This window comes from Carcharhinus amblyrhynchos, chromosome 30 (genome assembly GCF_965287045.1).
Source record: "Carcharhinus amblyrhynchos chromosome 30, sCarAmb.v2.hapA, whole genome shotgun sequence".
Taxonomy (NCBI): Eukaryota; Metazoa; Chordata; class Chondrichthyes; order Carcharhiniformes; family Carcharhinidae; genus Carcharhinus; species Carcharhinus amblyrhynchos.
In genome coordinates, this window is record NC_137353.1 from 28,545,261 (window position 1) to 28,567,747 (window position 22,487).

A 22,487-nucleotide genomic window follows, 5' to 3' on the forward strand; every position below is an offset into this window, starting at 1 on the left:
AGGGATGCCCTTTAATTATATGGTAATTTATTGAAATAAAGTTTCAACATTCCTGGCTGGGAACATTGTTCTGTCACTGGTGGAGTGACGGGGAGAATTGGAAACAAGATCTTGCCGGTGAGATTCTTGTTTCCAGAGTCTCACGAGAGTTTGTGCCCACATCTTAATTTGTGCTTGCAGCAAATGCAGGTGCAAAATCATGGCTTTAACACAGCACAACACAAGTAAACCAAGTGAACTAAAAGCCACAAGAATTGAAAGTAGAACATGGACATGGAGACAGTTGCTTTAAAAAGAAAGGAAACAGGAGGTGGATTACAGGTAAGATATGACTGGCAGATTCAAATTGAGACAGATCTTCAGTTGAATGGGCCTTTGTATCCATCCAACTCTTATCTTGCTAGCTTGACATTTGTTATGAGGAAGATGTTACAATCGATCATGAAGAATTTATACCTAAGCACTTAGAAAACTCAAATAAGGAAGAGTCAGTATGGTTCTGTTTAACCAATTTATTGGAGTTCTTTGAAAGAGTACCATGCACCATGGGTAAAGGGAAACCTGTAGATGTAACGTAATTGGATTTGCAGAAGGCATTTGATAAGGCGGCACAAAAAATGTTATTGTGGAAAAATAAAACTCGTGGTGTAGAAAGTATCATACAAGTGTGTATAGAAGATTGTCTGGCAGAAAACAAAAAGTATATATAAGTGAGTCTTTTTCTGATTGGCAAGGCATGACGAATGGAGTCCTGCAGAGGTCTGTGCTGGGTCTCAAGTTTTTACAATTTACATGAGGGCAGTGAAGGCATTGTAGCTAAGTTTGCAGATGACAAGGATATAGGTTGGAAAATATGCAAGAGGACATAAGGTTGCAGACAGATATAGTTGAATGAGTGGACAAAAATTTGGTAGATGGAATATAATGTGGGAAAATGATCATTTGTTTACATTGACAGGAAAAGTAAAAAGACAGAGAGGGGGTTCTCCAGGCCCACTTGCTCTCAATGTGTATTGCAGTGGGCCAGAGAATCAGGAGTCAGTGGAAAAATGGGTTTTGCGCTGGGTGCCAAACCTTTTGTGACCCTCTCAAGCCATACTGCTGGTCCTAACTGAGTTTCTGGCCAGAGCGGTGGGAAGCCTACTAATTTTCAAATAGCCTCCTTAGCATCTCATTACCGAACTAGGATGCCAATTCAATGGCAGTTCAAGATGCTCATGCCCCTCCAGCAGGAAGTCACCTGGATTGAATTGGAACAGATCCTGAAAAGCAGGGACCTGGTGGACTGAGCACCGAGGGGAAGCAAGGAGATAAGATGCCATTTAAAAGTTATACCTGAGTATACATGGGGCCTCGCAAATCACTTGTGGATAGGGGTGGCCATGTTGGTGACTTGGAGGTTAGCCTGGGGATTCCGCTCTCCCCCTCCCCCATTCTGGGACACAAGAGTGGCATTGCTGAATGTCTTCATGGTGTGGGGGAAGTGTTAGCGAAATCATGACAATGCTACTCTCAGGCAGCACGGTGGCACAGTGGTTAGCACTGCTGCCCCACAGCACCAGAGAGCCGGATTCGATTCCTGGTTTGGATCACTGACTGTGCAGAGTCTGCACGTTCTCCCCGTGTCTGCATAGGTTTTCTCCAGGTGAACAAAGAAAACAAAGAACAAAGAAAATTACAGCACAGAAACAGGCCCTTCAATCCTCCAAGTTTGCACCGATCATGCTGCTTGACTTAACTAAAACCTCCTACCCTTCCGAGGACCATATCCACCTATTCCCATCCTATTCTTGTATTTGGCCAGACGCTCCTTAAAAGTCATTACTATAGCCACTTCCACTAACTCCCCCGGCAACAAGTTCCAGGCACCACTACTCTCTGTGTAAAAAATCTGCCTCATACATCTCCTTTAAACCTATGCCCCCTAGTATTGACTCTTCCACCTTGGGAAAAAGCTTCTAACTATCCACTCTGTCCATGCCTCTCATAATCTTGTAGACTTCTATCAGGTCACCCCTTAATCTCCGTTGTTCCAGTGAGAACAAACCAAGTTTCTCCAACTTCTCCTCATAGCTAATACTCTCCATATCAGGCAACATCTGTTAAATCTTTTCTGTACCCTCCCCAAAGCCTCCATATTATTGTAGGTAAAATAATACCTCTGAGACAGTGAGTCAAAATACAGTAGTTTTATTCCAAAGCTTTGGGGAGAGACTGGCTCCAATTAAGGCTTACCAGACTTCTCATAGAACACAAACACAATTGGACATTTATACGTTATGAGCTCCAGCAGGAATCACGATTCAAAGTTCCTATTCCTGCCAGACCTCCAGTTCTTTCTTCCTGGGTTGTGATGCAGCCCCACAGTTAATCAGGAATTACAGTCCTGCAGGCAGGACAAAGGAAACTCCTACAGCAGTACCGGCATCCCTTCTTTGAAGTTACTTGTGCGACCGTGGCTGTCCCAGCACATCTCTTCCTGTTAAAAGCCAGTATCGTGATCTGCCATCAGCAGCTGTTAAAAGCCAGTATCATAAACTACCATCAGTGTAACAATTCCCACTAATACAAACAGGTAAGATTTGCAAAGTCTACAAAATAACAGTCACATTTAACTATCAGCTGTTATAAAAGTTTCACATACTTTAACATGAACAAATAACTTATATTACTGCCAGGAACAATATAAGCTAAAGGAGATCAGTCATGATGAAGGGTTGTGTTTCTGACATATTCTAGGTACAAAATCCATTTAACCCTTTCCCTTCAGGTACAAAATGCATTCAGCTTTTCCCTACTTCAATATCCTTCTGGCAGTGTGGCGAACAGAATTGAACCAAGTGTGGTCTAACTAAGATTTTATAAAGCTGCAACATGACTTACCAATTTTTAAATTCAGTGCCCTGGCTGATGAAGGCAAGGATGCGTATGCCTCTTGACAACCTGCTCCAACTGCATTGCCACTTTCAGTGACCTGCGTATCTGTACATCCAGATCCCTTTGCCTATCAATACTCTTAAGGGTTCTGCCATTTACTGTATATTTCCTTTCAGTATTAGACCTTCCAAAATGCATTACCTCGCATTTGTCTGGATTAAACTCCATCTGCCATCTCTCCACCCAAGTCTCCAACTGATCTATATCCTACTGTACCCTCTGATGGACCTCATCGCTATCCGCAAATCCACCAACTGTATCATCCGCAAACTTATTAATCAAACCAGTTACATTTTCCTCCAGATCATTTATATATATTACAAACAGCAAAGGTCCCAGCACTGATCCCTGAGAACGCCACTTGTCATAGCCCTCCATTCAGAAACCCACCCTTTCACTGCTACCCTCTTTCTTTGACCAAGCCAGTTTTGTATCCACTTTGCCAGTTCACCTCTGATCTCATGTGACTCCATCTTCTGCACCAGTCTGCCATGAGGGACCTTGTCAAAGGCCTTTCTGAAGTCCATGTAGACAACATCCACTGCCTACCCTCATCAATCATCTTCGTCACTTCCTCAAAAAACTCGATTAAGTTTGTGAGTCACAACTTCCCCTTCACAAAACCATGTTGCCTGTCACTAATACATCCACTTATTTTCAAGTGGAAGTAAATCCTGTCACGAAGAATCCTCTCCAATAATTTCCCTACCACTGATGTAAGGCTCACCGGCGTGTAATTACGTGGATTATTCTTGCTACCCTTCTTAAACAAAGGAACAATATTGGCTATTCTCTAATCCTTTGGAACCTCTCCTGTAGCCAGAGAGGATACAAAGATTTCTCTCAAGGGTGCTCCTGCAAACTGCATTGGTCGGTTGCAATGGAGAGGTCTTCCAATGCTACATGACTCATGTGTAAGAGAGGACTTAAGGGCAGCAGGGTGTTTGACAATGGTGAGTGCCTGTCTCTCCCTCTCTCGCTCCGTCTCTCATTCTTTCTCCCTCTCTTTCTCTCTCCCTCCCCTTTTCCAACATCCCCACAGAGAATAATAAATTTTGGCTTGCAGTCAGGCCAGCTAGCCTTCATGGTATTGTCTGTTGCAGAGGCAGATAGGCATTGGTGACAGAGTGAGAGCCATCCCGTGCCTGATCCAGCACCATTGGAGTCAGAACCCAAAGAACAGGGAGATGCCACAGAGACTTGGGTGCCGGCCGCACATCAGGTCGAGGAGGGTGTACGTAGACTGTCCTTCTGTGGGTCATGGCTGTATAAGAGGCATTTTTGATTCAGTGAGCTGTTGAACAACATGTACCACTGAAGACTGCGCCATCATAGGGAGATAGTGCAATATCTATCCCAAATACACCTATGAAGTGATGGATGCCTGGGCTGAAGAATTTTCTGCCATCTCCAAGATGCCCCAGGTCCAAGGGGCAATATATGGCTCTGTCTCGTAATCAGGTGCCCTTCATTAACAGGAAGAATTCTACTCCATGAGCATCCAGCTAGTGTGCAACCACCTCCTGTGCATTATGCACAAGAGACGTCAGTCCAGGGTGGTTCTAGCTGGTTCCAGATTTGGGGTGTAGGAGCCTACTTGTTTGGCAGATCAAACCCAGCATGTGTGTCCCCCCAATACCACCCCCCCCCCCCCCCCAACCCAATCCTCATACCCTGCCTTGGCCAGGCCCCAGGTTTCCCCTTGCCCTCATTCTGGGCTCCCTGCCATGTGCCCTCACCCAATTCTTCTGCTCCACTGCACTCCTCCCCACAGCATTCCTCCCACTCTCCCCTTCCAAGGGTCAGCGTGGCATCACACCAGGGTAATTGGTCTGTGTTGGCAGTGTTAGCGGCTCTCATAGCAATGCTGGAGGGTGATGACGACTTGCTGTGAGAAAAGCTGTGGTACTCTTCAGCATATGAAAACTTACTCCAGCCTTTCTGATGACAGCCACTTATCCCTCCTGCTCATCATTGTTACAGCAAAGGGTTAACTGTAGGGGGTCAAGGGTGGGAAGGTTCAAGAGTCAGATCATCAAGGCGTTGGACTAGGAATGCTGTCACAGGCTGGTGTGAAACACTGTATGGTGGTGACATGATGCACAGTATCCTCCTCGACGTCCTCCACACCAGCTTGGTCCTTTTCTTCCTCTGACGTGTTCCTCCTCTTCCTCTGTTTTCACCATGTCACCCTGTAGTTGTGCAGCACACAGCAAGCAACCACTTTCCATGCCACCTTCTGGGGCTACGGTGTGCCATGCCAGAGTGGTCAAAACAGTGGAACCACATCTGGAGAATGCTTGTGCACCACTCAGTGATGCTGTGGGTGGCAGAGTGGGCCTCATTTTGAAGTGTTTCCAATTTGGAATAAGTGCAGAGGCCCTGTGGGAACATAAGAATTCCGAGCAGTTGACATAGCCCCCCTCCCTGTTTGATTGTCTTGGCTATAACGGGCAGATGTAACATTGATCGGCCAGTATGGTGGTGACATGATTTTATTAGCATAGATGTGGTGTCCCCTTCTCCCTTACTACAAATGTGAAACTTCACCTGTGTCTACTTAATGGTCCTCTATCTTCTGCTTCTTTAGTTCCCTCCCATTCCTTCTAAATGTGTCCCCAGATTGCACTTTGGAAGTGGAGATGGTATGCTATTGACCATGCTCTCTGACCTGTGATGCCCTTAGTGGGCACCTTCTCGAGGGCCTGGACCTGCAGGGGCCTGGCCTACTTTTGGGTGACACAGGTGTTTACATCCTTTTCTACCCACTGCTCAGAAGAAAAACCATTGTCAGGAAGTTGGGGGATTCTGAAGGACTGGTGACAGCCTGAGTCTTCATGATTGAAGGCCCCGGGCTGGGTTCCAGCACTGCCCCTCCCTTAAGGTGCTCACTGGCCCCCGGGTCACTCCTTGGGATGGAGAGGCAGCTGGAGTAAGCTCCAGAAGCTCTCTGTCATCCAGTGCAGCCAGTCTAGGAGATGTGCCATTATCTGCACCATGGTTCCAATCCCTTTAGCCATGTCGAGTTCGGCAGGCCTTGAGCAAATAAGAGCCCAAAGAAACCATGATCCATATGACCTTTCTCAAGTGAGTCTATCATCCCCGACACACACACTTGAGATCTTCACTTGCTGACACCATGTCCTTTGGCTTCCAGGATCTCCATCAGATGAAGCCAAGCCATCCGGAGTTGCATCATGCTGTGCCAACTCCCGGGCATTCCAGGTCACAGCTCCAAGGGGGCAGAGACACACTGTCACTGCATTCACCGGCACCAAGCACCAGCATAGAGACGTGGTCCTCAGTGACTGGCACTTGTCGTTCTGCAATTGGGTAATGCTGTTGATACCGTGGTCCTGTGTGACTGAGCCAAGCCCTGATGCGCATCAGCAATCTCCCCCAAAGCCAGTGACATGTCTACCTGTGACTGGGCCCAGGTGCCCAGGACTGCAGCCTTGGGTGTTTCTGAGTGGGCCATGTTTCATTAGTTATGGTATGGACATCTTGGTTCAGATTTTCCATTGTAGACGCCATCTTGCAATGTTGGCCTAGGTACCACTCAATGTTTGCACCATCTCCTGCAAGATGAGGCTGCTGGATTCCTCCAATTGTGCCTACATCAGCTGGAAGGTCACTGACACACCCTTCTATAAAGCCTGGCTCTGCTTTTGTATGTTGACCATTATTGGGATGAACTTTTGCACAGGCCCAACATTTGCCTTGGGCCAGCAGTTCTTAGGAAGCCATCAGTCCTCCGACTGGCCATTCCGTTGGATGTTCTATCTTCCACCCGAGGTGAAATAGCTGTAGTGTGGTTCTCACTAGAGAGTGCCCCAGAACCTGTCCACTAACGTTTCCCACTGAGTTGATTGTCTCTGCCTCTACCCTTTCCTTTTCAGGCACTGAGTCCCAGATTCCCGCTGCCCTCTGTGTGAAAATGTTTTTCCTTAAATCTCTTCTAAGTCTCCTGCTCTTTACCTTAACGTGGGGGTATGAATTTATCGACCCCTTTACTAAAGATAAATGTTTCTTCCTATCAACCCTTTTTCATGTCCCTCATAATCTTGTACACCTCAATCAGGTACCCCTCTTCTCTGCTTGAAGAAAACAACCCAGACTAATCAGCCTCTCTTCATAGCTGAAATGCTCCAACCCAGGCAATTCCTCTGCAACTCTTCTAGTGCAATCACATTCCTCCTGCAGTGTGGTGACCAGAACTGCACATAGTACTGTAGCTGTGGCCTAATGAGTATTTTATACAGCTCCCTGCTGTTGTAGTCTATGCCTTGGCTAATAAAAGCAAGTATTCCATATAACTTCTTAATCATCTTATCTACCTGCTGCCTTCTGGGATCTTTGGACATGTATCCCAAGGTACCCATTACTTTGAGTAAATGTTGAGATGCGTTAGATTTAAGGGATTTTCACAGTAATTTCATTACAGTGTTAATGTAAGCCTACTTGTGACACGAATAAATAAACTTAAACTTAGAAGTGAATTGCAAGCCTAGAGCCCTTCAAAACTGGAAAAAGTGTAGTACTATCAGAAAAAAATCAGACAATAGTTGCTGAAGTAAAATCATAGAATCCATACAATGCAAAAGGAGGCCATTCAGTCCATTGAGTCTGCACAACACTCCAAAAGAGCATTTTACCCAGGCCCATCCCCCACCATGGCTAATTTATTTAACCTACACATTTTTAGACACTAAAAGGCAATTTAGCATGGCCAATTCACCTAATCTGTACATCTTTGGACTGTTTGCACCCGAAGGAAACACATAGAGAGAACATGCAAACTCCAGACAGACAGATACCTGAAGCTTGGATTGAATCTGGATCCCTGGCGCAGTGAGGCAGCAGTGCTAAGCTCTGTGCCATCATGCCACCCTATTGATTGGCAGGCCTGAAAAAAAGTTAGCCACTTGTTTTATACTTTCAATAGACTTAATTGACAGTGAGCTAGAATGCTTGTATAACAACTGAGCCCATTATTAATCTTTGACTGAATTTCAAAAGATCCTGAACCTTTTATATCAGTGGGGATCTGTTTGGACATTGTGATTGACAGTTTTAAAAGATTATTGAAGGATTAGGTAGGTATCTTTGATGTGCTTAGAGAAATTATGTTTTTTCTAACAGACTACTTGGACTGGTTCTTTTTGAAGGAGTTTTTTCAGAATGAATTGTTTGCAATTTGATTGTTAGACTTTTTTTTAAATATCCATTTCAAAAAACATCTAGAGGTCTTCCCACAGTGGATATTTGGTGAGTGGCTACTGTGCATGGATATGGAGGGGGTCTGTGGGATATTAAGAGGTTTGAGGGACACTGGGCATGGGAGATATGAGAGGGCCTAGGGTTGGGCAGAGCTAGAGAAATTATGGTTTAAGAGCTTGGCATTCATCATTAAAACTGGGCAAGTGCTTAATAGACAGGTGGACACCCTCGCCTAGGAAATCTGTCACCATTACCTGGTGTCATTCACATGTAATTCCAGATCCACATAAATGTGGTTGACTTTCAACTGCTCTCAGAGATGAAAAGGAATAATGACCACAAATGGGCCTTCTGCATGAATCAGTGTTTTGTCTTTTTGTTTTGTTGTGGATGTTTTTTAGAGCTGGAGCCAGATCTAAAACAGATACTGTTGACAATAAAGCTGGAATCATCTAGAGCTCATGACTCATTTTGTTGCTGCCGCTTACCTGGTTGATCTGAACCCTTACTACATCTGTCCCCTATCTGCACCTTCTTTTACTTTTTCTCTTGAGCCTGTCAAGCTTCAGATAAGGAAGCTGCATATATTTTCCATAAAATTTAAGTTGCATGGTACTGTGAAATAGGAAGTTAACCTGATTCTATCTTGTATTTGCAAACAAAATTGATTCTGAAAAGTTGTTCAAAATATTCAACTTGCATATTTTTCAATCTGACAGCCAAGTATTGCCATAAGGAATTTAAGGATATTTTGGACCAACTTGTACCAAAAAATCAGTAGAGGCCAAGTTTGGGATTGATTACTAAAAGTTATGTTTTTATTTTGTGTGGCTAGATGATATAGAGTAACTATTTACCACCATTTACAAGTCATAAATGTTATTGCATTATATTTTCTATTACAGATATTGTAAATTGGCTGTTCACGTGGAAGGCAGATTGAAGAAAAGGAGCCTCCAGCATCAAATTTACAGTTTTGTTTAAGAATCTTCTCATCCACCCACCAACCCCACCTTTCATCAGGGTAAAAACGAAAATGGAAAGTGATGACGACCCTTTGGTGCAACATCTATGGTTAGAGGAAGAAGAGGATGATATATTGGTTAACTCTTATAGAGGCCAAAGACTGTGCAAGAAATGTCATTGTAGCTTTAAAAGATTATTCTATGATTTGAATGTTAAAGGCTTTTGGGGAGTAGTTGGATGGATATTTACTAACCCATATTGCACTACCTTAATATTAGTAATAGGTTGCATGATTCCAATAATTCTGACTATTGTTATGCTTATGCATTGTTCTACTCTCGACATAGATATATCCTACAATGCCTTTGAGATACGTAACCACGTATCCTCGCAGCGCTTTGATGCATTGACCCTTGCTTTAAAATCACAGTTCGGGTCTTGGGGGAGGAACAGACGTGATTTGGCCGAGTACACATCTGCAACCTTGGAGAAACTCATCATTGAAGAGCTACAAAAACTGCACAATAACGCTTCACAGCTAGGCAATGCCTCCCCTGTCAAAGCTACTTACAGATCAACTAAAACCCAACAGTCTGATCGAATCCAGCTTTGGAAAAAAGACTTGTTCTCACACCCCGTGACCAAGGAGAGCCATGTTGGATACAGAGTGCGGCGAGCAAGGGCCGTGCCGCACAAAAACTATCCAAACACCTACATTAATGGGGACACTCAGACACATGCACTTTGGAGGATGGAGCTTGTATTTCTAGCAAGAGGTGATGATGAAAGGAATATCTTTACAGAAGAGCGTTTGTTAACGATTCATGACATTGAGAAAAAAGTCATGGATCACCCTAGGTTTCGGGAGTTTTGCTGGAAGCCTCATGAAGTCCTCAAAGACATGCCACTTGGTTCATATTCCTATTGCTCGCCTCCTAGTTCTCTCATGACCTATTTTTTCCCAACAGCACAAGGTGGAAGAATTTATTATGATGGGATGGGGCAAAAATTGGCAGATATTCATGGTAAGTTCTCATCTAATCTTGGTCAGTAAGTGAGAAGAAGTGTAAGAATTGAGAGCTGACTTGAGTAAACATTTTTGTTGATGTATGATTTTTATTTCTTAATGCTTCTTATTCTTTTAATGCAGCTGCAAGGATAGTCTAATTACTATCTGTCCCATTCTGTTAGTGAGTGTAAAGATGTGTATCGGTATTTAACGTAGAGACACTTTGCCTTCCATCATGTTTAGTCAGGTGCTGAAAGAAACAATCCGAAGAAAAGCAATTTTCTATTAATAAGAATTAACGATCACTGACCAATTAGTCATGAAGTTACAATTTTATAAGAATGAATGCTGAGTGGAAGAATGTAAAAAGGGGGCACTGAAAAGTATATAGCAGGGTGTGCAAAACAAGGAAAGACAAAGTTCTAATATATGTGGAACAGAATGCTTCAGAGTGAGTGTTAAAAGGTGATCATAAATGAATGATGCAGCAGCTACCTTGAAAGGAGTTTGCAGCAAGTTTCAGGGCAAATCTGAACAGATTCATCGTCCTGATGTTTATTGAAAGTTGGATTTAATTCCAATTTTAAAATTTGCAAAGGGCAATTGCTCAGAGAACTAGAGAGTGCAACTAATGTAACCTAAAGTTGGCTTTTCCCAACTAAATACAGGGGGTCCTGTATAATTCTTCTTTTTCAATTGATATATCAGTTTGTTCAGGCAAAAGTATTGACCAATAGTTAATTAATGCCTGCTTGTAAATAACATAATATAAATGGTGCAGCTTTAAAAGGGGTGCAAGAACATGGATGTCTTGGGATGTGTGTACACAAATCTTTGAAAGTAGCAAGGCAAGTTCAGAAGGTTGTAAAAGTTTACAGGATATTTGGCATTATAAATAGAGACAGTAGGCGGAATGTTCCACAAGGCCTGCGGTGTGTTTCGTGGTAGCGGAGGTGATGTGCCATTGGCTGGTGGTGGGATCTTCTGACACCTCAGTTATTAACAGGGTTTCCCATTTTATGCACCTCCTGCCACCGGGAAATCGAAATGGTAGCGAAACCAGAAGATCCTGCCCATGAGAATATCCAGAAAATTCCAGTCATAAAATATAAAAGCACAGAGGTTATGCCCTGGCTAATGAATGATAGTCAATTCAGGGTGTCACGCTTTATGAAGGATGTTAAAGTCTCAGAGAAGAGGCAAAGAAGATTTACTAGAATGGTACCTGAAATGTGAGACTTCAGACATGTGGAGTGGCCCAACAGCTATCTTTTTTAGAGTAGAAGAGGTTAAGGGGAAGTTTAAAGGTGGCGTTGGAAATCATGAGGATTTTTACAGCTCAAATCAGGAAAAATCATTCCCCTGGGTGCCAGTATGTTAACGTGAGGACACAGATTCAGAGATGACGTGAGAATTTCTTTTTGCTTAGTATTTGCTATGATCTGGAATGCAGTGCATATAAAAGCGTTATGGAAGCAGATTGAACAACCTTTTTCAAAAACACTTTGGATGAATTCTTGAAGTGGAAAATTTTTCAGGCCTGTGGAGAAAGTACAAGGGAGTGGAGCTAGATTATCTTCTAAAATAAAATCTGTAAATTTATTAGGGCTTTCAAAGAGCTGGACAATGGACGAATTGGCCTCCTTCTGTCCTGCATCATTCTAAGAATCAAAGTATATCCCATTTTACCACGTCAATAAATATTCCTACTTCCTACAGATTTAGAAGATGAGAACTTTGTCTGAAATGAAATCTAGCAAACTTTTAATTTGACCCAAGGACCACGAGTAACAAAAACATGAATTTGAGCTTATACTTGATCAGTTAGAAGAGACTGCCTTTAGCTTTGGGAGTCAACAAGCTGAATTATGTTGTTGTTCTAAACGATTTTTTATGAAACAACAGCCCATAACAAATCCTACCAATTTCTACACTTGCTGAGAGAAACGTGACTTTCTGCCAGCTACTGTTATTTTTGAATTAAACAGTCCCAGAGACATTGGTCATGCTTGGACTCGAGTAATCTCTTAGAGTCATAGAGATGTATAACATGTAAACAGGCCCTTTGGTCCAACTCGTTCATGCCAAACAGGTTTCCTGAACTGACCTAGCCCCATTTGCCTGCATTTGGCCTATATCCCTCCAAACCTTTCCTATTCAGATATCTGTCCAAATGTTTTTTAAATGTTGTAACTGTCTCCTCTGGTAGCTCATTCTACATGTGCACCACCCTCCGTGAGGAAAAAGTTGCCCCTCAAGTCCCCTTTAAATTTTTTCCCTCTAACCCTAAACATATGTCCTCTAGTTTGGGAGTGCCCTACCCTGTGGGGAAAAAACCTTGGCTATTCATCTTATCTTGTTCCAAATAACACACTTGTACCAACTTTGGCAAATTCATTTTTTCTGAGCTGCAGTTCCATTCACTTTACAAACTCGCTAGAAAAATAAGCTGCATGAATATGAGAAATCTAAAATTTCAAGCCTTGAGAACTAATTACTACTTCACTCTCATCGGCTTCAATTTGTGTGCGAGAGTAGTAACATGTGTGTCGTGGTTCGGGCTCATTAATGCCCCAGAACCCTTGCAGAAATATTTAAATGAATATCCATTTCAGTTTCCTTGTTTTTAATACCAGGATTGTATTTTTTATTTCCAAAGCTCATTTTGAACAGTGTAAGAGAAACAGTCGTATTTATATCAGATCTTCGAACAGAGCATGCTGTAAGATTTAGTTTGTGACAAAATGTAATTTTTAAACATCTTTAAGCTGAATTTTGCAGCTTGAAGCACAGGCACTTGAAGGGATGGCTGTTAATGATGAGCTGAGCAAAGAAGGCACACACAAGAAGCCAAAGAATGGGAGGGTGTAGTGTTGGAAGAGGTAACACAGATAGAGAAGAATGAGAGCATGAACCATTTAAAAGTAAATATGAAGATTTTCAGGCTGGACTTTCGGGAGATAAATAGCCACATTCACTCTCCGTGTCAGTTAATTGTTTCATCCTGCCTCTGGGCTATTTTTGCAGAGGTGGGTTCACAGGATGGGTGGCTAATGAAGCTCATTAGCCATCCAGGAGGCCAGTAGCATTTTCTAAGTTGCCCTTTTTGTCTGTTTGGATGCAGGAGCAGCCATAGGTTGTCCTATAGAGGGACTACCCATCCTTATCTTCTCCTCCCCTCCTGCTTCCTCTTTCCCTTCTGTCTCCACCCTCGCCTCCTCACACCAACACACCCTGCACCCTGTCACTCCCCTGACCACCATTAAAAATTTTAAAAAGTTGGAGAGGAAGGTGCCTCCAACTAATGATGTGGAAATGAAGATTTCCATATTGTAATGAGCTCTGTACTGATTTCTGAGCTGATTACATCAGAAACTTGGGCTGGGAGCTTCGCGGAGGCCCAGGCTCCCAGAGGGAAGCCCGCAAAATGGGCTCCACTGATGTCTCCAAGCCCACTGTGCTGCTCTAGCCCATACTGTTCAGCCAGCCAGAAAATGGGAAAAACTGTAGAATTCTTTCACCAGTAAAAAAGTAGTAAAACAATTTTAAAAGGATGCAAGAAGAAGGAGCTGTAGCTCCTGCCAAAACTGCAGAAACACAGGAAAAGCACAGAGTGGCAGTGAGAGAAAAAAACAAGCTATGGCAGTTGATAGTTCTTAAGCAGTAATGCATTTAAAGTTGTACAATATTTAATGCAATAACCACAAGCAGGAACAAAGGATAAGGAACAGGAAAATAGGAGGACCGCAGAGGGTAATTCTCAAAAGGTGGTCTGTAAGCAATGCAAGACCTCAGCAGAGGAAATTAAGACCTCAAGGATGAGGAAATGCTGGAGTTAAGAGGAGGTAATAAGTCCTCAAGGAAATTACAACAACAGACGCAGTATAGACATTAAAAATCTTCAGAGAGGGGAAGGCATTGAATACCCCAGAAGCGGTGGGGAAAGCACTGGAAAAAACCTGAGAGAGGGGAACACTGGAAGACCTCAGACAGGGGGGAGCACGAGAAGACCCCAGAGAGAGTGGGGAACATTAGAAGACCCTGGCAAGAATGGGAAGCACTGGAAACCCTGGAGAAAGGGGCACTGAGAAACCTGGAGATGATGGAGCAATGAAAAACCCCAGAGAAGCCAGTGCTGAGAAGCCCCTGAGAGGATGAAACACTGAAAACCCCAAAGAAGGGGGAACATTGGGAGACCCTGGAGAAATGGCATGGAGAGAACCCAGAAAGAGGGCAACAGAAGAATCTAAATGACTAAATGAAGAACTGAAGCAGCAAGATTCAGTTGTGTCCCATCCCTTTGTATTTTAATGAGAAGTTTCTTGGAAATTTTAGCAATAAACTATAAGCAAATGATAAAGCCGTAGTCAGTCATAAAGTAAGACAAGCCACAGAAGAGGAAGTAAGAATGAAGAGAAAGGAGTTGGACAAACTTAACAGACCTACAGCAAATAGAAAATGAGGTAAAAGGTTATGTCTCTAATCTGAATGAGGATGGCTCAGCTATATCAAATGTTATGAAAAAAATGGAAGTAGCCAGCAAACCTATTATGGTCAGTAAGAAACAGTATAACACTCACCAGTAAGCAGTAGAGGAACTGGAGTTTGGGCATAAAGATCTGAACCAAAAGAGATGAGAGTTCTGCACAAGCAGAACTCAGAAATAGAGGTCACAGCATGGAACTCAAAGAACCAAGGAAATCCCATGAAGCACAAGCAAAACTCAGCCATAGAGGGAACTCAAAGAGCCAAGAGAATCCCATGTAATGGATGCTATCAGTTTTGTGAGGATAAGAGAACTGCTCATGTCAAAGTGAAACATCAAAGATTTGATTCACCGTCTATTATCTACTACAAGGGTCACCATACTATTGAAACTGAAATTAGACCAGAGCCATTATTTGGAATTCTTTACAGATTTAATTGAATGATCGAGCTACCAGTTACATGAAATATACAAGTGAGCTAAAGGAATTAGCATTCTGCAGAGAGGCAGAAATTGTCCGATGTTTAAGGGTGCTGAGGTGGACATAGCAATGAACAAATCTGAAGAGAGAGTATGAATGTTGCAATAAGTTAGCAATTCAGGACAGTTGTCCAATAAACATAATAAGGAAGAAATGTTTGATTTAATTTATTATTGTCAAACATATTAGTATACAGTGAAAAGTACTGATTCTTGCACACTATAGAGACAAAGCATACTGTACATAGGGAAGGAAATGAGAGAGTGCAAAAATATAGTGTTACAGTCATAGTTAGGATGTAGAGAAAGATCAACTTAATGCGAGGTAGGTCCATTCAAAAGTCTGATGGCAGCAGGAAAGAAGCTACCACAGAGTCAGTTGGTATGTGATCTCAGACTTTTGTAATTTTTTTCCTGATGGAAGAACGTGGAAGAGAAAATGTCTGCGGTGTGGGGGATCCTTATAATTATGCTGGCTACTTTTCCGAGGCAGTCGGAAGTGTGGACAGGGTCAATGGATGGGAGTCTGGTTTGACTGATGGACTGGGCTTCATTCATCATCCTTTGTAGTTTCTTGCGGTCTTGGACCGAGCAGGAACCATCCCAAGCTGTAATACAACTAGAAGGAATGTTTTTGATGCTGCATCTGTAGAAGTTGGTGAGAATTAAAGCTGACATGCAAATTTCCTTAGTTTCCTGAAAAACTAAGGCATCGGTGAGCTCTCTTAACTAAAGCGTTCACACTGAGGGACCAGGACAGGTTGTTGGTGATCTGGACACCGAAAAATTTGAAGCTCCCAACTATTTCTATTTCGTCCCCAATGACGTAGACAGGGGCGCGCGCTCCACTGCACTTTCTGAATCTGATGACTATCTCCTTCATTTTGTTGACATTAAAGGAGAGATTATTGTCATCGTACCAGTTCGTCAGATTCTCTATCTCTTCTCTGTACTCTGTCTCATGATTGTTTGAGATTCAACCTAAAATGGTGGTGTCGTCAGCAAACTTGAAAATCGAGTTAGGTAATTTGGCTATCCAGTCAAAGGTGTATAAGCAGGATAGTAAGGGGCTAAGAACACTCTGTGTTGAACGCAGGAGTAGAATTTGTTGCATCTCGAACAAAAGAAGTGCCTATTCTGATTCTGAGAAGGGAGAGATCATTATGGATTTTCGCCAGGTGCTCCAGTTTCCTTTCTCAGTCCAAAATGTGCAGGTTAGGTTGATTGGCTCTGCTAAATTGCCCCTTAGTGTCTCAAGAAGTGTAGGTTCGGAGAACTAACGAGATAAATACGTTGAGTTACAGGGATAGGGCCTGGGTAAAATGCTCTATCAGAGAGTTGATGCAGACTTGATAGGCCAAATGACCGCCTTCTGCACTACAGGGATTCTATGATTACCAAATGTTGTTAGAAGAGACTGTTGAATTCACCTTGGGAGAGATTCAGAAATAAGAACATAAGAACATAAGAAATAGGAGCAGGAGTAGGCCATCTAGCCCTTCAAGCCTGCCCCGCCATTCAATAAGATCATGGCTGATCTGTCGTGGCTCAGTTCCACTTTCCCGCCCTCTCCCCATAACCCTTAATCCCCTTGCCTATCAAAAACCTATCAACCCGCATCTTAAATATATTTAGCGAGGCAGCCTCCACCACTTCAACGGGCAGAGAATTCCAGAGATTCACCACCCTTTGAGTGAAGAAGTTCCTCCTCAACTCCGTTCTAAACCGCCCCCCCTTTATCTTGAGGCTGTGCCCTCTAGTCCTACTGTCCTTTCTGAGCAGGAAGAGCCTCTCCACCTCTATCCTATCCATCCCATTCATCATCTTGTATGTCTCAATGAGATCTCCCCTCATTCTTCTAAACTCTAACGAGTACAAGCTAGTTTATTCAGCCTCTCCTCATAGTTCAACCCCCTCAACTCCGGTATCAGCCTCGTAAACCTCCTCTGCACACCCTCCAAGGCCAAAATATCCTTGCGTAAGTGCGGCGACCAAAACTGCACACACTACTCCAGCTGCGGCCTCACCAGTGCCCTGTACAGTTGCAGCAAATAGAATGAATGGATTGCAAAAGCAGAGCAATGGATTAAGAGTTAAAATTGCACATACTGAGAATTAAAATCTGAAGCCAAGAAGCACGGCTTAAACAGTAGATGCAAACAAATCAGCTCTCAATTGGGTGAGAAAGTCAATAGGCAACAATTGTGAAATAAAGCTGAGTTGGAATAAATGCGGAAACAAACAGGTTGAATACCACGATCGCTGCAAAGATGGGCTATTTAAAACTGTCAGTTCATCAAATGATACTTCAGATGAATATCAATATAAAGGGAAAAAGTTATTTTAAAAAAAACAACTGCGGGAGATAAAGCTGGCCAAACTGCAGCTGGTAGAGACTTAGAGGTGGAGGAGGAAGCAGATGCAGGGAATAAAGAACTACTCAGGTCCAAGCAGAAGATTGGTTAGTGCAGAAGACAGAAGAAAGGGATTGGAAAATGAAGACAATCAGCTGTGGAATTTGTGCCAGAGAGAATTGCTAGAAATAGAACTTTATAACATGACTTAGGTACCAGAAATAGAGTACCCAGACCGTTTCCTTCAGAGATAACAGACCGAGATTGTGAATGAGATGTCAATATATAAGACGCTGTTGGATTCTGGTGATGTTACTTGCATGCAATGTGGAGGGAGGTGCTCAGAGAAAAGGGTCAATGGAGGGTTGGAGAGTGACATCATCCACAGAGTAAAGTATGTAGTCCATAGTCAGTGCATCTTCTAGGTCAAAACTCAAAGCAGCAAGCCTGTAAAGAAGAGTCACAAGCAAAATTTATTTGGAACTGTGCATAGTTGAATCCTACTAATAAAAGTGCTACGTTAAATTTAAACCTCATTGCACAATTGCTACAGTGATGTACAAATTGCCTAGCTTGTGCCTATAGGCTTTATTTAGAATGTGGGTTTGAGTAAATTGATATTGAACATTGTATATCACAACTAAAGGGAGAGGAATGTAGTGGTTCTGGGGTCTGTCTCTTTAAGACAGTACAGCAGAAGGTGGTGGTCTGGCTTGAGGGACCAATGGGAATTGAGAGAATGGAGTGCTCTCATGGGCAGAATTTGGAAGCCATGCAGCGGGGGAGGCTGATCCAGGAAAGCCTAGGGCTACAAACCCCTGTACCAAATTTCTCAGTAAACATCTTTTATTCCTGACGAAGCCTGAATCATCTTAATGATGCCTGGAATGCCACTACATAACACTAGTAGTTAATGAATACTTACTCTTGGACTACCCAAGACAATGAATACCTTAATAAGACTCATTGAACTACACCCAACACTTACAACAAATGTCTTCTTCAGTACCTTAAAGAGCACCACTACTGAGTGAAATTAGTTTCATAATTGTTATAAATTTAAATGTTTGCATGATTGCTTTAAGAGTCAGTCAAATGATTTGATCGTGATGTAATTGAAGTGTTTCACTGATTCCTGTGTAGTTTCATTTTCTACTCCGTACTGGCAACAGCTCCTAAAATAAATCTGTTATTTTAAATCTACATGTATGTGCAAAACAAATATTTTTATTTTTGTTTAAAACCCACAACCCGAATGTAATTAAGTTGCAATAACAGGGGTAGTTTTCCTATTTATTTCCCCTAGTACAGAACTATATTTCTATCACAATTTGACCAGTCACCCCATTTAAGGCCCATTACTTATGTCTATGAATTTCAATGAACCAAAAATCATTGGTTTGCTAAGCAGGCACAAGCTAAACTCCTGATATATGTCCCTGATATGCAACGTTATGTGCCCCAAATGCTGAAGATTAAGACAGTCACCAAAATCCATACAGGAAGGAGGCAAAGACTATAGGGAATTCCTCAGACATATGTAAAACTGCTCTTTTTCAACATTTCCGCCAGCAGTCCAACTATGACAGATTCAGACAACAATTCAGATACTCAAACCTTCTATTAGTTCATGTACAATTAGTCCTTTGCATCTTGCATTTGAATAATATCTGTGTAATCACAGTTTGAATGCTCTAATTATGTACTGCATTGCCCTTTGCCAATGCTTGCTTAGCACGACATCAGCTAGACCAAGTTGGCTCAGTGAACAAAAGCAAATGATTGAACTGTTTAGAAATGAAAAGTTAGATCGTAACTGAATTTCTCTTGGAACAATTGCATGCATTTTGATACATTTTGAACATAATTGAGAGGTAGCCATTTTGGGAAATGATCAGTTTTCAAAATTTTTCATCCCACAATTAATATCAAAAACTCTCATGCCAATGCTAATATAAATCAAAATTCCCTCTATTCTGTCTACTCATGTACTGTAGCCAGTTTGAAATAATACACATTTATTCTGTATTGTAGATCTAACCATCTCCCCATGATATTCAGTGGCATTTTCACATGGAGAAAACAGAAATAGGAAAATAAATTGACATACAGTAGATAGTCCATTAAAGAAAAAGAAGCCAATAGGGAGAATTATGAGACCCCAGGATGTCCTAAATGATAGGTGTTCCCAAGACTGCAACCATTATAGAGCATACGTTTAGGGAAGTTTAATGACAACTGAATTCTCACTTGATTTATCTCAATTTTGAGTTATTAATGTATCCACACACATGCAAGGATCTATGCAGAACTGTTTTCATCTTTTCCAAATCAGAAGAGTATATTATTTTTTGTCAGGCAGTAGATTGCTTCCAGTGTTCACCCCCTTGGGAGGGTTGATACTGACACAAATCTTAAGAGGTTTATTATCAGTCTCTTGACTTTTTTTAGAGCATTTAGAGCTGATTCTGCTTCCCAGTTCTCTTGTTATAGCCCATATTTCTCTGCTTCATTTTTCAAGGGACAAATGCATAAAACCAAGTCATCCTGATCTAGGAGGAACTCTTCCAGTGTAGGTAATAAAAATATAGCGAGCGAACTTCAACTTATAAAGGTTTAATTAAAAAACTTCATTACTCCAAGCTTGAGGCCTCACTGTGGGCCATTTCAAGTTCCCCAGAAGTCCCAACACATTTAATTTATACTGAGTCAGCCGGTCAGCTGATCACATCATTCTTTCATTGGTTACATGGTTTACTGGGTCAGCTGATCCTTACAACTTGTTACCATTAGTCTCATTACAACAGATCCATTGTTATCACTGGTTACATTCAAATAACTCTTGCCTCAGCTACTCCATGACAAAGCATCCCATGCTCAAGCACTAAAAAAAATTCAACATTCTCTCCTCACTTCCTTAGGCAAGGAGTCATTACTTTAACTCTAACTTGAAAAGCTAACCTCTTCTGTTCACCCTCTTTCATAATTTGAAGAATCACTTTTTTAAAAAATCATCTCAAATTTCTGTGCTCCCATAGAAATAATTCCAGGATCTCATGCCTATTCTCATAATGGTAATTTTCCCTTCCTGACATTGTCAAGATCTGCCTTTCTGTTCTTGAAATTAAAAAAATCAAATAGCCAACAGAAACAAAGACTTGCATTTTTTTGGAATTTTCATGACCTCTGAAAATCCCATTGTGCTTTGCAACCAGATAGGTACTTTTGAAGTGTGATCTTGTTTTAATGTAGGAAATTCAGAAGCAATAAAAATATTTTGTGCTTCTTATTGCACTCTTTCAAAATCTTCTGTTATTTTTACTTCTATGCTAAAGTTTTTCTTAAATAACTCTGACAATAATATGAGTCATGTACATTCATATAAGGCTAGCGCCAACAGGAAATTTTGCTCCAAGTTATCAGGTAGTCTGTCGATGAATGCAGTTTCTATTTTGACAGTCAGTTTTGGCGCAGTAAGACCTCAATTGAGAGGCTGCAAGAGAAAATAGGATTGCTTGGTTTTATTTTTGTTTGGGGTATGCAGGGGAATAAAACTAGTCCTTAAAGAAGAGAATTATAGGTAATGACTGAAAGAGGTGGGGTGAAGTTTATAATGATACACACTCTTGATGCTAAGAGCTAAATGGAATGTCAGGTTTGATATTCTAAACTTAGTGAATGAAATGTTATAGTAATTTCTTAACCCTTTCCTCTAGAACAGGGTTGAGTTGGGAAATTTAAACTATTATCTTAATAGCTCAATCCTGTTTGCCAGCACAAAATAATTTCATAAATGTGCCTTTTTAAAGTGGCCCTTTTATATTTCACAAATCCAGGGACCCCTCATGTTTATTTCAGTGTGGTGAAATTCAGCTCCTCGTGTCCAATTAACCAGTTTGAAATTTCTAAATGACACATTCAAAAATCAGAATGTTGATGCTGAAATCTGGAAGGTCAGAAGGTCAGCCCCATTTACTGTCCTTCCACACTGTCAAACACAAAGCAATGGCTTCATCAGCATCCAAAACTGCTAACTAATTGAGGAGCTGGGATTTGGTACAACATTCAGGGCAGTACGGTGGTACCATGGTTAACATTCCTGCCTCACAGTGCCAGGGACCCGAGTTCAATTAAAGCTTTGCATGACTGGGTGAATTTTGCATGTTCTGTCCATGTCTGCATGGTTTTCTTCCAGATGCTCTGGTTTTCTCTCTCAGACCAAAGATGTGCAGGTTAGATGGATTGGCCATGCTGAATTGCCCCTTAGTGTCAAAAGATATAGAAACATGAAACATAGAAACCCTACAGTTCAGAAAGAAGCCATTCAGCCCATCGAGTCTGCACTGACCACAATCCCACCCAGGCTCTACCCCATATCCTTACATATTTACCCACTAATCCTTCCAACCTACACATTTCAGGACACTAAGAGCAATTTTTAGCACGGCCAGTAAAACTAACCTGCACATTTTTTGGACTGTGGGAGGAAACTGGAACACTCGGAGGAAACCCACACAAACACGAGGAGAATATGCAAACTCCACACAGACGGTGACCCAAGCTGGGAATCGAACCCAGGTTCCTGGAGCTATGAAGAAGCAGTGCTAACCACCGTGCTACCGTGCCGCCTGTGTGGGTTAGGGATTAGTGGGGTAAATGTGTGGGACTAAAGTGATAGGGTGGGGTGTCTACCTGAGTAAGATGCTGTGTTGGAGAGCTGATGCAGACTTGATGGGCCAAATAGCCTCCTTACCCAGTTGTAGGGATTTATGATTCTGGGGGTAAATATATCTAAGTGTGTGCTCCTGTTGATTGGTGTGCCCCACCTACTGGCTGTATGATTTGTAAGCACATTGGTGTGAATGTGCCCACCATTGGAATTGGAGCGGGTGGGAGGGCGAACAATGGGCAGGTCCATTGATCTTGGGTAGGATTTTAAAATTTTGGGATGAGCAATGCCACACAATTTTACCCATTGTTGTTCAACAACAGAACAAGATGAACAAACTGGTCCTTAATAATGAGAAGATGTGTG

General features: G+C 42.1%; 1 protein-coding gene across 4 annotated transcripts in view; it reads left to right on the forward strand.

Annotated features, from left to right (window-relative positions):
• disp3 (dispatched RND transporter family member 3) overlaps window positions 1-22,487 on the forward strand; it is a 501,267-nt gene that overhangs the window by 237,057 nt on the left and 241,723 nt on the right. For all 4 annotated transcript variants that reach the window (XM_080214968.1, XM_080214970.1, XM_080214971.1 and 1 more), the window contains one exon: window positions 9,063-10,148. In XM_080214968.1, the coding sequence (XP_080071094.1) occupies window positions 9,194-10,148 (955 nt within the window). In that variant the 5' untranslated portion in view covers window positions 9,063-9,193. The remainder of the gene's footprint in view (window positions 1-9,062; window positions 10,149-22,487) is intronic.